A 16,285-nucleotide genomic window follows, 5' to 3' on the forward strand; every position below is an offset into this window, starting at 1 on the left:
TACCATCAACTGTGTGCATCATTATTACAAGGCTTCAAGGGGAGCTGTAGCAGATCAATTGAAGCCTTTCTTTCTAATTGGCTAGTAATATTATTCGATAGCCTCTGGCTCACGTGTTTACTCTGTCATTAAACACTGGAAATATACCAACACTGTGGAAGCTGCAGGTGTATTACCACAACCGAGAGAAACTTCACGTCATGAGTATCGTCTTCCAACGTTTTCACACTCAAAACATGACGACATCATGGCAGTAAACTTTTAAAAAAAACATTTTCGCGGCATTGTGTGTGAGATGCAAACATGCAACATAAGGACCCGAAGACAATGATATGGGTCATCATGCGGGACACTGCGGTCATAGCATTTGCTGTCGTGCAGTTACACACATGCACAACCAACTGATAAACTACATCGCTGACATAAAAACAGTAAATCGTAGTGTTGGCCAAGAGAAAAAATTCAGGGGTGGCACGGGCATAGCTATACTGCTAGACCTGTTCACTGACAGCTACAGCGCAAGCGCTGCTACAGAATGTGTGGATCTTCTGACACACCCCTTAGGGTTCCACCACAAGCACGCAAGCGCAACTGGTCGTTTTCAATAAAATGCTATCATTCATTTGGCAGTTATTGTAAATGTATTATCTTCTCTCTGTTGGTTTGTAGAGTGTTTGTGAACTATATAAAGACATACGCAATGCAATTTTAATGTGTTCATTTCTTAAGCCCGTTGCAAATATTCATTTCATTGAATAATTGTCATATACTCTCTACATACAGTTTATATTTCCCAAACTGATAGCTCTGAATTTGCATCAGCAGACATGGTGGGGTGCATGGTACTGAAATACTTTTTATCATTATACATGACTTAATGACTGCATGTTGCCACTGTTAATAATGATAAGAGGTTCAGTCTAGTGCATATTTCCGTATTATTTAACGTTTTTTGGGGGCGTCTTTTTTTAAGTATTTTACACTAATATTAACAACCCATTTCAATATCAAGGTAAATTGGCAGTAGCAATACGGTGTTATTTTTACAGTGTATATGGTAGTGGTGTAAAAAGACATTCACTAGAAGATGGTACACTGTAACCTATACACTGCTCTATGTTATGTTCTAACTGTGAAGCATATATTAATTCTCCTGAATGTTAAGCAATAATAACTTTATTATAAGAATCAATCAAATCAAAATATATAAGTACATACATTCCAGAAGTCCACTACAAAAACACACATTTAACTAAATTAAGCGTATGCGCCTGATTTACAGTTTATTCCCAAAATCACTTTTTGTGTCCATATAAGTGTCGTAATTCTTTTATTTATTTATTTATTTATTGCAATACCAGTTTTTCATTTTACAAAATTGTCACTTCGCCTAATTTAATTTAAGGTATAATGGTACATTGCTTTACTTGCATTATATAGCCGATTTTACACCGTTACATGCTGCATTGCTTAAAGAAAGAGAAGAATTTCTAGCAAATAATCACCTGTAATGTGTTATAAGCAGATCGTTTTTATGAGCTATAATTTTACCATCAAATATACAAGCAGAATTCAGATTTACTTTACAGATAGTTGCATCAGAGAAGACGCCAAAATAATAAGAAAGACATATCATTAATAAACTTCACGCAGCCTCTTTCGTTAATGTATCATATTGAGCTTTCACAAGACGCAATGTCACCGAGGGACAAGGCAGATTTGATGTAACTGACTGACTGCACCGCTGTAGTCTCCGTCTCTGAAGTCGTGGTGGTTGTGGACCGTTCTGCTTTCCTCCCCGGGTGCACAAGCCGTTCCCTGTGAAACGTGTTCTCCCTGTACTCCTTCAAGCAAGAGAAGCACAGTTTTTTCTCCAGTTTCCTCAGGTAAACGTTGTCGGTCTTGAAGAACAGATAAACGTAAGGGTTGACAGCACTGTTGGAGACGACAAAAACGCCCAGCACCGCGATTACCTTCGCGTCTAATTCCGTGCTGGTCCCGAACGCCACTTTCATTTCGATGATGAAATAAGGCAGCCCGCAGATAATGAAGAGGATGATGATCACCAGGGTCATTTTGAGGGTTTTTATTTTGGCGCGGGGGATCGCGCTGTTAGTTGCAATAATCCTCACGGGTCTCCTCGTTAGCTGTTTCGGGTCTGCTCCTTTGCTGTCCACGTGCTGCTCTTTCCTCCAGATCGTCCACAGGATTCGGGTGTAAGCAACGCACAGGATACAGAACGGAGCGAAAAACACGGCGATGGATCCGTAAATTATGTACATTTGGAAATGCCATTTGGGCAGGTCACCAAATGTGCTGAGGCACTTTTCTCCGCCCTTGACTTTGAACACAAAAGCCTGCGGGACAGAGAGGAGGAGGGCTGTGAACCAGGCAACAAGTGCCAGTATTTTTGTTGGCAGCGGAGAAGCCAGGGGGTTTACAATAACGTGGTGCCTCTCCAGTGCGATTACTGCAATGATGTTGGACGAAGCAATCAGTCCAAACACCTGCAAAATTTTGAAGAGCCTGCAGGCCAGTTCCCCTGCCACCCACTTGTCTTCTAAAACCTCCCAGATGATCTGAGAAAACAGAGTGAGGGCCGAGACGCACAGGTCCGCCAGGGCCAGATTAGTGATGAGGAAATCGATTTTCCGCCTCTTGCTTTTCCGGCAGCAGATCTTGTAAAGCACGGTCGAGTTGCCCACCAGTGCCACTGCAAAGATCACGGTCATGGTGATGATTCGGATTGGCCTGTCATACTGTGGACTGTCGGTGGCTTCCCCTCCAATGTTGGAAGCGTTTAGATTCCATTGACTGACCAGCAGTGAGGATGAGTTCGCGTGCAGGTAACTATCAAAGCTGGTCAGAGCTTCCATCACTTAGAAGCGCCTTTAACAATGTTTTCCAAAGTACTTAATTAAAAAAAAAAACAGAGGCAAAGCTTTCCTCAGCAGATATGACGCAAACAGCTGTTGGTCAATGGATCACCTGTAACCAGCCAGGGAACATCTCGAACAGAGAAAGGGCTCTGAATACCAGCAGTTTATATAGAGGCACTGCGCGTCATGTGATGACAACCAGAAGGCATGGGAAGGTGGGAAGTGCTGTATAGGGGGCTTGTGGTGACGTGCAAGTCTGCGCAAACTGATTATAGTCTTACAGTCTTACTTTTAGCAATTAACTGGTGGACTTTTGAATGCATATTTAATTGCCATTAAATCAATACTTTGCATTTAGGTCTACACTATAATACGATTTATGTGTACAGATTCATAGATGGGTTGAAATGGTGGATGGGTAGAATAAAAAACAGGCAAGACCCATCATCTGCTCCAGGCTTTCACAATCCCGGTCCTGGGGGACCCCTGTGTCTGCTGGTGTTCACGCCAGCTGAGTTCTCAAATACTTAATTGAACCCTTAATTATTCGTTAGCTTAATTAGACCTTTTTAATTGTTTTCAGCTTTTAAACATTTGGAGATTTCAAGTTTATACCATTTTATAAGTAACTTGAAATCTGCAACTTTTTAGGTCTAATTAAGCACATTATTAGTTCAGTCAATTAAGGGTTCAATTAAGTAATTGAGAACTCAGCTGGAATGAAAACCAGCAGACCCAGGGGTCCCCCAGGACCAGGACTGGGAAAGTCTGAACTAATCAACTAAAAAGGTGTTTTATTGTAGCATTGATCAGTGAAATTCAGGTCGTAGTTTGCCATCTAGTGGGAAATACATGTCTTGCATTGTGAATGAGATTTCTTAAATGCAGTGCTGGACAGTCCAGGGTGTCTGTCTGGTGTTGATGGCGAACGGAGGTTCTTTTCATAGGACCAAGAGCGCCCTCCCCTGTTTCTTCAATAGCTTTTTTTTTTTTTTTTTTTTTTTTTAAACCTTTGCTTCGTTTAGTAACTTTACAAGTGTATGTAACTTTTATTGATAGCTTTTAGTGACCTTTTTTTTTTGAGTAGTTTTATTTCTTTCTCTTTTTAGTATAGTTACCCATGTGATTTTTGTGGAGACAGTTCACTTCCACTTATTTGGTACAGTGAGTTACAGGGTGTTTTTGTCTTGGATTTGGGTATGAGCACTGCGTATTTTCGTTTTTTATTCAGTTTTGATAATTTTGTCTTAATTAATTAGTTTATTTTGACACTGGTTGTTTTTGTTTTATTTTATGTGATTGTTCACGAGGTGGCTCCGTCGCTTTTAATTGCCTTGGTGGTGGGATGCTGCTGCCTTCATCAATCTTTAGTAGTTTTCATAAACTGCTCTAGATAATTCATTTTGGCGCTGTTCTCAGTTTATAAATGAACTTTTTCAAACTGCCTACTTTGTGATTCCATTTATTCGAAGGGTTATTGTGTGCGCGGATTTCATACAAAATTGAATTTTAGGAGTCCCCCGCTCCTACATACTACTAAGTGAGTGACGTAGTCCGGTAAATTGACTAGGTGGCGCTACAACACCATTCTTAATACATTTGAAAATATATGTATAACCCATATAGATAACAACTAAAATACCTGCCTGTGTTGGAAAGATATACAACCTTTAGGTGTAAATGTATACATCATACATTTAATTAGAATATTTTCTACAAGAAAATAAGAGGACAATCAGCGGTTTTTTTTTTTCTTTAATTAACAGGCAACGGGAATGCAGTTGTATCTGAGACTGTGGCAACAAGACAAAGGTAGGGTAACTCTTGCAAAAACCTTCTGCGTCTAATTTTATAGTAACTTTCTGTAGTAGGTAAAACTACAGAAAAGCGAAGGACCACTCCTTGCAGTCACTTCGTTGCATATATACCCAGGAATTGTCAGTATTGACCAGCTAACATTTGTCCCAATTCCCAACTCGTAGCAGTCCACCAGTTGCCCAGCTGATTCTGGTATTCGTATTTTCAGCAGGCGCATTGTTTGTAGCTCACTGATATCCGTGCAGTACTGCTGACCCTTTGATGTGCATTTTCCCAGCATATTGCACATCAACTAATTATCTGAAGATGCTTGCTTTGGTTAGATGTATAGATAGATAGATATAAATAGGTGTATGTGTTTATTTAAAATATAGCAGATTAAAGAAAGTAACAGAATATAATCCTGAAGTGGTTTGAAATGTTGAATTGCACTGCAAAATACCATTAACAATTAATTAGTTAAAATACTGCATTTACTACAGTGTATTGCTACCAGAAAGTATAAGGGTAGTAGAGATATCCAAAAATAATTAAACACACACGTACGCACTTATTTTGTAAAACCACTCCGCGCTCAATGGGTTTCCATTTTGAATATTCATTTAAAGTAAGGTATATCTAAAATATTCACATCAAAATGTCCCGTCATCAGTCCCAAATACCAGTCCTGTATGACGTGCAAAGACCAGCGTGTAACCTCCCCCAGGAAGAAGCTAGCAGCGAGTACAAAACCACTTCCGGTGTCACGTGCTTTGTGCTAGCAGTGCTGCTATAACATGTGGGGTATCTTCTGCAGGCACCCACAAATATAAATACCGCCGATATGATTACGGTAAAAAAAAAAAAAAAAAGTCAATACCGCTAGCTTAAGTGTTTCTGGTTCATTTTGAATGCGTACAGTATTTTTAGTCTGTCGGCAACTTGTATCCTTGCTAACACATTTTGCGAAATGATTAATTTTACGCCTGTCGACCCAAGGAAAAAGACAGACGTGAAGACCTCGAGTTCTCATAACAAATTTCCCGGGTCCGAGGAGGCCCCTGATTGCACTGGCTGGCCCCACGCCTCACGTGGAGGGGCTCCCTCCTCTCTCCCAGCTGCAGGTTCCAGACTCTGAGAGCAACATCTGACGCGCACAGAAGCGAAACAGTTACCAGCAATTAACGGGTAAACAGCCCCTGCGGTGTACAAGTCACCGTAACAAAATGTATATTCATAAACAAAAGACAAACAAACACAGGTACAGGTTCTGGTAATTTAAAAAAAGAAAAACTGCTATGTATAGTAGCAAATGCCTTTTATATAGTCATTTGTGTAAGTAACTTACGCAAAACTAATACTGTGTTTCTGTTTCTTCTGTAAGGACGTCTATATTTTCACAGACAGGTTAATCTACAGCACTTTACCTCTTAATAACCATCAGTTGGGTAGTCTATTATTGTTATTTTTCTTATTGTCACCACACAACAGACATGGTACACTGGGTTCCAGGCTGCCTTCTTTAAAGTCAAGGTGTGTGAGGCTGTGACCAGGGTACATGCGTTTTGTTCTATGTAATTTCATTTTCAGACATTACATTTCTATTATCTGAGATGTTTAATCTCTTCTCCAACATTCAACAGTATGTTTATTGCACTGACGTGTTGAATGTGGATTTTGTTCCCAGGCAAGGCTGCAAGTTTAGTAAAAGGGTTAACTCAGCATTGTGTGCTGGGAGAAAACAGAAACATACGTTTGCAAAAACAGCCTTCTAAATTGTTGAATTCTACTGCTGCATTGTCTGTTAATGACTGCTTTTTGTTCAGGGATGGAAATAAGCCTCCTATTGCATAGCAGTTTCACCCATTCCAGGTTTTACTATGAGCTTGATCAGCCACAGTGTTGGTAAAACTAGAAATGGAACTGCTATGCAATATTTTCACCCCTCTGATTATATGGACAGTATTTTGGAAGCAAGTGAAAAGGTGAAGATAATAGTTTTACAGTAGAAAACGAGCAAGCAACTACTCCACAGCAGCAATGGAGCTCTCTTCAGTGTAACCTAGTTGATTGTTGCTAGTTTAATAACGATACAATCGCTGTATTCCTCTGGGGAAAATATAATTCCAAACACTGCATGAGTGTTTTCTTTTGCAGGTTCTTTTTCACTTGCTTCATCAGCAACTTCAGAACACAAGCGTTTCCTCGAATCAAGGCTTCATGTTTTTAATATTCTGAGAAATGGTTCATTAAGCGAAGTGTGTATTTTTCAGGAAACAGAGATAGACATGTGTTCTTTTGTAGACCCGTAGATTAAATCCAAGTTAAATGGCTACCGAAATGAACCGTGACAAACCCTTACTACAGATTATTTTTACAGTATTTTTTTTATTTATTGATTTGTATTTTATTTTTTTTAGGTAACATGTAAGGTATGGCCTCTACAGCTGGAGTAGAATCATCAGTTTTTGTGGGGAAGGAAGATGACCTCATACAGTCCAAAAGAAAAACGGCTGTTGTGCATGGCAGGCATGTGGTAGTTATCTACCATGAAGGAGAGTTCTATGCCATGGACATGCACTGTTACCGTAAGTTATTGCAGTTTTATTTGTTTTGGAGAAAGGTGTGTGTGTATATATATGTATGTGTGTATGTGTATCTATATGTATATATATATATATATATATGTGTGTGTGTGTGTGAGTGTATATGTATGTATATATATATAATATATATATATTATATAATTCCACCTTGCTCCGCAGTGGTGGAATGACCTACCTACCTACCTACAGTGGAATGACCTTCCTACAGATGTCAGGACTGCCCAGTCCCTGACCACATTCCGGCGCCTCCTTAAGACTCTCCTCTTCAGGCAGCACCTGTAGAACCTGTGTTTTTCCCCTGGGACACTATCACCCTTCCTTAAATGCGCTTTATTTGCTCCTATCTGCCCCCTATTTTACTGCATTTAATCCTGTACCTCAGAGTACTGTAATCTGCCAAGTGTTTAATCTGTAGTATTTTGTATTTAATCATATCTTGATGTAACTATCACTGTTATCTGCTGTATTATTGAGTTGTATTTTGTCACACTTGTACTTGCTTGAACCAAAGTTATTGTATTTATCTTGCTCTTATTGTATTACTTGTACTGTAACACTTGAAATGTATTTGCTTTTACGATTGTAAGTCGCCCTGGATAAGGGCGTCTGCTAAGAAATAAATAATTATATATATTTGTTGGCTGCATTTCATGGGCTTGATGTCTTTTTTGCAGATGCAGGGGGACCATTACACCTTGGGGACATTGAGGCAAGTCCGTGCAGTTCTGCATTCCTCCTATCTGTACTTGACTGCTCCCTGCAGGCTAATGCTGTGCTACCTCAAGTGCAATACAAAACTTCCTCTTGAAATGTGGGATTAATACTGGTGTGTATTTGTAAGTGTTCAGTCCTAGCTCTAATAAAGTTGAGAGTGCATGTCTCGCACACTCTTTATGTCAACTTGGTGAGAGGTAGCCACTGAACACTTCTAAACATACATCAGTATGACATTAAATCTAACTACATAAGTCATAAAGCTGATATTAATGTATTTAATCTGTTAGAACCTGCTGTGGTATGAACATTTACAATGATTTGTCATTGAGTTCATAAGCCTCGTTTCTGCTAATAGGTTGCTGGTGACTTGAAGTGATGCACAACAATGGAATTTTATGGTGTGGAATTTTCTTAAAAGCTGAAAAAACTAAATTATAACATTACAAAATAAGTCCTGTACAATTGTGGTGACTGGGTTTTTGTTTTGGTGGGGGATTGCATACTATATACTTACTGTTTCTTTAATTTATATTTTGTAGGAGATCAATGGCAAGCTGTGCATCGTGTGTCCGTGGCACAAGTACAAGATCACTCTGGCTGAAGGAGAGGGTCTATATCAAAGCATAAACCCACGGGCTCCCAAGTCCACAGCCAAGTGGTGCTCCAAAGGGGTGAAGCAGAGGACCCACTGTGTTCATGTGAGAAACGGGGACGTGTACGTCACTCTCTCTGACCTGAGCGCTGGCATAGACTCGGACTACTATCAGTCTGAAGAATATAGGCAGACTCTGAAAAAAGCATCAAATACCTGACCCGATGAACACGTTGCACCAACGCTGATCACTGCAACTGCAATGCAGACGAGAACGTTTGAGCCACTGCTGAGGCGCCCTTGCTCTGTGAACACCTCTTTGTTTTTTAATCTTGTGTAGACATTGTTCATTAGTGTGTGTGATATATTTTATGTATTTAAAAAAAAAAAAATGGTATTGCTCAAGCAGTGACAGCTTTTGAGCACCACTGCAGAAGACCTTTGACTGGGTTTGTTTAAGGTTGTTGTTTTTTTTTTTTCTTGGTAATAAAATTAGATGATTTTTTAAATAAGAAATGTCTGATCTATTTTGTGTTTATTACATTGTAGTACTTGTTGAAACGCTTGTCTATGGCTGATTTACTTATAACTGATTTATGATTGAGTGTTGACAGTTATGAACAGGTTACAACATTATTGAACTGCGGTAACCAGTGTTTAAAACATGCTCATATACAAAGTTTGGAGATGCATATCCTTTTTACTTAGAGTAAGGAGAACGAGGAGTCGCCATAGGAACCGTACAGCCACTCCTGTCGCTTCGATTCGTAATACCTGGCAGTGACTCCGTGCTTTGAAACCACAAACCCCATCCCTGCCCTCTCTGTGCTTTGCCACCTAGGCTGTTCTTCTACGGCTGCCTTTCTTACCAGGGACATAGCCCTGTTAAAGTGCATTGACTGCGGACAAAAGAAAAAAAGCATTATTATTTGGTATTTCTTATTAAATAATTTAGTAAAAAAGTTCAATTTTTTTTTTTAAAGATGTATACCATGTTTAAACAACATGATTTTTTATAACTTTGTACATGTGCTGTTGTGGGAATATTCCTGTTATTTCTTTAACCCTTTCATGCACAGCCCCCTCATCTGGGGACAAATAAAAACAAACTCTTCTAGTCTTTCTATGGGGACATGTTAAAGACGCAATTGCATGATAACCTCATGTGAGGATGCAATTTATTCCCCCATAGAAAGCAACGGGAAAAATGTTACATTGTCCAAACTAATTTTTTTTTTCTTCAATATTTCATGCATGAAAAAATTACTGTTACTCCTAATATTTCTCTTGCCCTAAAACACTCATTGCTCCATTCATATCTCAGCAATTGACACCAATTGCTATTTTGCATTTGCCCTCAAATTTTGCATAAAGCTATTTGAATCTTAGCTTGTAGTTAACATTATATACTGATTTTTAGCTTATCTTAATGAACTCTACATTGTTACTATTACAGACAAGCCACTTGACTTGACTGATACTGCCAGTGACAAGTTGAAAAGGGCATGATGGTGAATAGCAATGTTACAACACAGTACAGTAATTGTAAATATGTTCAGGAATCTCATTGATAATGTTGGTGGTGAGTAAAGCATAGCATCAGAATAGGAATTTGTACCGTTAGGCTGTCCACACAAAAAGCTGATGGACTAATAGAAAGAAATGCAACAGCAATTAAAAAAACAGACTACTTCCTACATTCTTGAAGCACAGCAATAATATGTTTTCAATACACCTACCAGGTACATGCATACTGTGTAAGAAGCCTGCAGCATGCCAGAGAAGGCTGATTTTGCAGGCCAGCTTAGTAGATCCAAAACGGAGACCTTTCCACCCTGCAACAAGAACCCAAAGTTTTAACTCTTGCATGTTGTATTTATAAACCTCGCCCTTTTAACCAACTAGGGCTTAAAATGATCCTTATTACAGTACGAGAATTTATATAGTGCCTTTCACGTCAAGCATTCCTAGGTGGTATGCATAGCAAGGGTATTGCTTAGCAAGCAAATGAAAGCCTCGCTGACAGCATTTCAAAGCGCCGGTGTCCCATCATCATGATTACATTGCGGTATAATTATTTTGCGTCTGTGTACTACAATTGTAAATAGTTTAGCCTTCTGTTTACAGCTTCATGCATTCAGTTGACAGACCAGTTTGCTTAATTTCTCCACTAGAAGCATCTCTCCTTGATACCTACGTGCTGAACACACATGCTCCTGCTAATACTTGCACTAGTAACCATCACTAATGCCTCCAACACATCACAGTTACAGGACTGTTTGTGTCTTGAATATTACAGTGTTAACATTTAAGGTAATAAAAGTAGGATAGGATGACAGGAGGGAAGCACATTTCACAACATTGTCTATCCATTTTTTTTAACACTGGCAGAAGAAGAAATGTCCCTTCTTAAAGTGAGCTTTAGAAATATGCTACTTTGAGAGCCGTATTTTTAGCTTGTAATCTGATCAAGCCCCCGTCCCCCAGTTTGTTCAAGCTGCTGTCAGGATAGTTTATCAGCTGCCGTACAGCCCTGTCCCACCAAATCAACACCCATTTCAACCGCCCAGATTCTGTTACTGGACAGGCTAGAGTGACTGAAATGGACATTGCTCTGTGACACAACCTGCTAGTTCGCCAGACAGATATGCTACTATATAACTAAGATTAAAATCTCATTTGCAAGACCATGACCATGAAAAAATAAATAATATTTAACATTGACAACAGCAGCATCTCAATTTGAAACAAAAAACATATTGTTTTCTGCTGTCCTTTTTAGGCTGATGAAATAAATAATGGTACAATAGGTCCAACCTGCATTTTTACTTTCTGTTTATACATGCTCCTTGTGAACTGACTTCTACACAGAATAAAGCTTGTTTGGGGATTTGAAATGTGTGTTTGCAAGGCCCTGCACAACACATAAAATGCTGCAGAGTATAAAAATGGTTTGTTACATTTTTCTACCCCTAGATGTCACTGTAATAAAGTTTTTCAAGACTTAATTATCCTGATAGCAATCCACAGTTGTAACAGTATTGTCAGAAAGAGTGTCAAGAATCAACTATAGGAATTAATACAGTGAAAACCCCATACAATGATCATGCTTGGATAGCTCCATTTTGATCACGTACGGAGATGATTGGATAAAGTGTGAGGTTTTGTATTGGGTGGCTAGTAAAGAATTTTTACAGTATATGATTACAGTATATCATCGATTCAGTTAACCAGAGGTTATATTAAATGTTTTACTTTTCGTTCATTTATTTTTATCATCATAACGAGAGTAAACTGCAACAGATTTTGTGATGGCAAATCTGTAACAGATTTCACGTTTTGAGAAAACGTACTCAAGTTTTTGTGGTAACGGCTTTGGTGGCACCAGTTTTGATCCACTTGCAAATTGCAATCCAGCTGGTTTTCAATTGGTTGTTTCTGATTTTCTACCAAGTTTAAGGTTGTTTTGTGGAAATGTTATTACAGCAGCGTCATCGGTTGTAACTGATGATGGGTTAAGGACATTACAATCAATTCCAAACCTGAGCTAGTCTACTGTAACTGCTGATCCCACTAGCCAGTTACCTGCTGGTGCCCTGAAATTGTGATCATCAGTGTTGCTAACCAATCAAGTAGATCAAACTCCCTGAATACCCATGTTGGGCACAGTCTCTCTGTTTGGTACCAATGAAGTATGCTGCAGTTGACACCTTTGGGACTTGTGAGGAGGTAATGCTAACGAGAGGCATGAGAGACATTTCTTAGCTGTTACTTGGAGTTTGCCAAATTATTCAGATTTGCGAATTGCCTTTATATTGCTCTGCGTTTAATTAAAACAGAATGTAATAATGTGTTTGTTGCATGCAGGGACTTGCTGTATATGTATAATAATATGATGCTGAGCTGTAAGATGAGGCCCTCATCAAGCTGCCTCTGGCACTGTGTCTAGCTAGTGCCATTGTCCTCTGTGTTTCATGAGCACTCATTTCACAAGTACCACAGTTTAAATAAATGAATAAAACCGAGAAGACGTGTTGTTCTTACCATGGCCTGGGATGCTGAATGCTTTGCTTCGCTAGTAGTTGTCATGGAGAGCTGGGCAGGGGTGTTCTTCTCAGAGAGTCTGGGCTGCTGTACTGGTGCCTGTCCTGGTTTAGGAAGAGCTCGAACCATCAAACCCCTGCATCTTCTCACAATAGATTCATAGGGCTGCTAAATGAAATACATGGGCTGAGCTCTGTTTAGTGCCTATGCAAGGGTGATGTTTTTTTTTAATGTGACACTGCAATAGTATGATATCTACCTGAGAGGACTGGGGGACTTCTACAATGTTAGGCATTTTGTCCTTCACTTCCTCAAGAATGTCCAAAGAAGCTTTCTGGACTGTCGACGCTAAAGGGGTCAAAGCGACAGTATCAATGTGTGGTGGTTCCATTCTATAAAGCATGTTTTGTTCTTTTAACCAAGAAAAATGCTCATTGAGATACATCACTTCATTTCCAAGAGTGCCTGGTAGTTCACAAAGACGGGGCAGAGTATTCTTTATGTGTTCCAAAAGCACAACAACTTCGAGTACAAAACAGTGGAACATGTTTACAGTAACAACTGCTATACATGTTTCAAGTGTCAACAGGCTGAAGCTTATAAGCACTATAACACCTCTATGTGAAAACAGATCACCATAACTTACATACCCCTATACTAAATTACATCACAACTGGAAGTGACGTTTGTGTGACATCATCCACTCTGTGACCGAGGATTTCCCCTCAATTCTTTTTTAGGATGGCATCAATTTGTCCCACCTTTGGGCTTAAAATTGTACAACATTTGATGTTTCTAGTTTGACTGGTGGCAACTCATAATGCATTTCAAGGAATCATATGGACAGTATTGCACTAATATGAAGAATTGTAAAAGTCTACATTTACTTTTAAAATAGAATTGTACAATTTCAGTCTCAAAATTTCAAATTGACTTCAGTAGACCATATATTCAATCTAGGTCTTTACTTCATTAAGCGCGTTTTTAAATAGAACATTTGCTCTTGCACCAATGGGATTCATGCACGTTACAATATTCACATGCAACATTCCATTCAGGTAAAATCATTTCCAGCACACTGACTGCACGCTAATATTACAAATGCAATTCTAGCAATACAATCTGGAAAGCAAATTATTTTGGTCATCCACAAATACATACCGCTACACCAGCCAGAAGTTCAAAACGTCACCACTATGTACAGTATTGTAAACCAGCTATTTTTATATCAGGAATGTGTTTTCCAAGCAAGACAAAAGTTCATAGTATGGAGTGTATTTTTTTTTTAACTGTCATCCAGGAGGACTGATCATACATTTACATTTTTACAATTTTTGTGTACAAATTTCAGAAATATCGTGATCAATTGCAGGTTAAAATTCACATTTCGAGATTTAAAAAAGACATTAAAAGGTGTGTAACATTTCTAATTTGGGCGCAACAGCATTCCATGTGGCCGTTCTCCCTTCTTAAATAACGAATGTTAAATGGTTACCCCGCACCTTGTCCTGAAAACTTCTTGAGAAAGCTTCCACATATCCATCCGATTTTCCTGCTTAACATGATCTATAAACTACGTTATCGTTCTCAGACACTTCTCCCCCCAGACTCCCTGAAGACGAAACAGTACGGGGCACTATGCCTGTTACTGTTTCATTTTCTCGATAAGTGTAGAATAACATTTCAAAAGGCAACGTATTTTTTTTTTTTTACTCCTGCAATGTCTAACACAACCCCTAAGCTTTTGACAGGGGTGATGACGCAATAATGAAGCACGCGTTGCAAATAAATTGCTACTGTAGCGCCATTTCCTTTAAAGTTATGACTGTGGAAATAAATGCGTCCCGTTTTTAAAATGAGTAAAGGCCAATTTTAAAACAAGTTATTCGAAATGTTTCACTGTAAAAAATACATTGTAGGGTAACCTAATTAAAATAATAATAATAATAATAATAATAATAATAATAATAATAATAATAATAATAATAATAATAATAATAATTGCCCTGATTTTGGCCCCAGACAAAAAAAAAATATGAAAAAGGCCTTTTCACTACTTACCTGGGCTATTCCTTGATTATTGGCTGCATTATCATATCTAATATAAAGAATGCATAAAGCTGCAATTCTTAAAAAAAAAAAAAAAAAAAATAAGACCCAGTTGGGACTAATTAGCCCCCTGTGTTTAATAGGTGTTGACATGGTAGTTTGAAAACTGAAGCAGGTGTGTGCTGTTTTTGCATGGGATATTAAAGTCTCTTAATGGGATATTAAATACAACAGGTCTGACACAAAGTTTGGTCCTGAATATAGTCACAGTAGTTTTTTCTCAACCTTTTATTCTCAGCTGAAGTCACTGAAATCAAGCTGTATACAATGAGAAGACATCACAGACAATAGGAAAAACAGCTGCATGAGGAATCTTCCTTCTTTATTCTGGGACTTTAGTGTATCTGAGAGACAGATGAATATGTATGTATCAGAACATCTTGTTAGACACAAATAAACAGTGCATTGTTTTATTATTATTTATTTAGTAGACACCTTTACCCAAGGCAACTTACAGAGACTAGGGTGTGCATCATCTGCAGTCACAACTAAGTCTCACTGGAAAGACAGAGCATAAGGAGTTTAAGTGACTTGCTCATGGTCATACAACAAGTCACTAGCTCATCCGGGATTTGAACCAGAGACCTCCTGGTTACAAGCCCTTTTCTTTAGCCCCTGGACCACACAGCCTCCTCATACAAACAGCAGAGGCTGTCATTACATGATTCTACTGTAGTCAGCTTTTATAAGGCTGCCATTTTGAAAAAAGCTTTGAAACAGACTAAAGTTCTAAGTGTAAAAAGTTGTCAGGATGTAACAATGAAAAGACAAATTACAGGTGCATTATTTTAAAAGTTGTAGCAACGCGTGGGGACGTATATAACGCTGTATTTCTTGGAACCCCACTACTCTCTCTTTAAGGTCAGTGTGACAGGCAGTGTAGTGTCATGCACACAGGGCACCTCACACACATTTAATTGGTCTGTGGCTATTAAAACTAAATGATGTTGTATCTGGATCATCAAGTAAAGTAATAATCTGATATAAACACCAGTGGATAAGTTTGTGTGTGTGGAGGTGTAACAGAAATGATAAGGAATATTCTCTGTGGAAAGCGACTGCTTGTACACTGGGAAGGGATCATCATTAGACATGGCTGCACATTCTGGAAGGGACTGCACATACTGAGGCCCAGAGAGCTAGTACTTTTATTTCAATGGGCACCTTAAAGGATATCTTAAAATATATTTTATAACAGTAAGTTGCCTTGCTAAGAAATAAAGAAATAAATAAATAAATAACAATGTCATTTTTTTAGAACTAATGTTACAAAATCCAGGACCAGCTGTGGCCAGTGCTGATCATTGCTGAAATTTCCATGAGGGGTTTGAAAGAGGGAAACAATGCAAGCTCTTGTGTTGTGGTCGGAGCGTGGGGATAATGGCACAGTCATCTGTACAATTATATTGTGAAGTTAACGTGATGTGAGAAACATTTTGAATACCCTTACATAACCCCGCCTCCAGTTACACGGTATATCGGGTTACAGAAACGAGCAGTCAACTTTTGTTTGGAGAGCTCAGTTAATATAACGCATAGTT

The 16,285-nt window shown here is 38.7% G+C and overlaps 3 protein-coding genes across 18 annotated transcripts; 1 reads left to right on the forward strand and 2 right to left on the reverse strand.

Moving 5' to 3' along the window:
* Nucleotides 1-1,670: 1,670 nt before the first annotated feature.
* LOC117403868 (probable G-protein coupled receptor 150) lies at nucleotides 1,671-2,876 on the reverse strand. Its single transcript, XM_034006329.3, has one exon. It carries the CDS (start codon nucleotides 2,874-2,876, stop codon nucleotides 1,671-1,673), a length of 1,206 nt encoding a protein of 401 aa, XP_033862220.2.
* A 696-nt stretch (nucleotides 2,877-3,572) lies between these two features.
* On the forward strand, nucleotides 3,573-9,107 carry LOC117403963 (Rieske domain-containing protein-like). 16 transcript variants are annotated; one of them, XM_058987707.1, is made up of 6 exons: nucleotides 3,682-3,813; nucleotides 4,646-4,691; nucleotides 5,676-5,864; nucleotides 7,097-7,264; nucleotides 7,957-7,991; nucleotides 8,539-9,107. In XM_058987707.1, the coding sequence occupies exons 4-6, from the start codon at nucleotides 7,111-7,113 to the stop codon at nucleotides 8,809-8,811; spliced, it is 462 nt and encodes a 153-aa protein (XP_058843690.1). In that variant the 5' UTR covers nucleotides 3,682-3,813; nucleotides 4,646-4,691; nucleotides 5,676-5,864; nucleotides 7,097-7,110; the 3' UTR covers nucleotides 8,812-9,107. The 16 variants fall into 16 exon arrangements, with proteins under 16 accessions (XP_058843645.1, XP_058843722.1, XP_058843681.1 ...); XM_058987710.1 differs by lacking the exon at nucleotides 3,682-3,813 and adding an exon at nucleotides 4,021-4,038; XM_058987662.1 differs by lacking the exons at nucleotides 3,682-3,813; nucleotides 5,676-5,864 and adding an exon at nucleotides 3,573-3,668 and having other exon boundaries at nucleotides 7,109-7,264.
* Nucleotides 9,108-9,295: 188 nt separating this feature from the next.
* Nucleotides 9,296-14,301, reverse strand: LOC131704940 (spermatogenesis-associated protein 9-like). Its single transcript, XM_059006533.1, has 5 exons — nucleotides 14,138-14,301; nucleotides 12,895-12,983; nucleotides 12,636-12,803; nucleotides 10,331-10,426; nucleotides 9,296-9,490 (listed from the first exon to the last, which is right to left on the reverse strand). The coding sequence occupies exons 1-5, from the start codon at nucleotides 14,196-14,198 to the stop codon at nucleotides 9,296-9,298; spliced, it is 609 nt and encodes a 202-aa protein (XP_058862516.1). The 5' UTR covers nucleotides 14,199-14,301.
* Nucleotides 14,302-16,285: the final 1,984 nt, after the last annotated feature.

The sequence above is a fragment of the Acipenser ruthenus genome, chromosome 2 (genome assembly GCF_902713425.1).
Source record: "Acipenser ruthenus chromosome 2, fAciRut3.2 maternal haplotype, whole genome shotgun sequence".
NCBI classification, from domain to species: Eukaryota; Metazoa; Chordata; class Actinopteri; order Acipenseriformes; family Acipenseridae; genus Acipenser; species Acipenser ruthenus.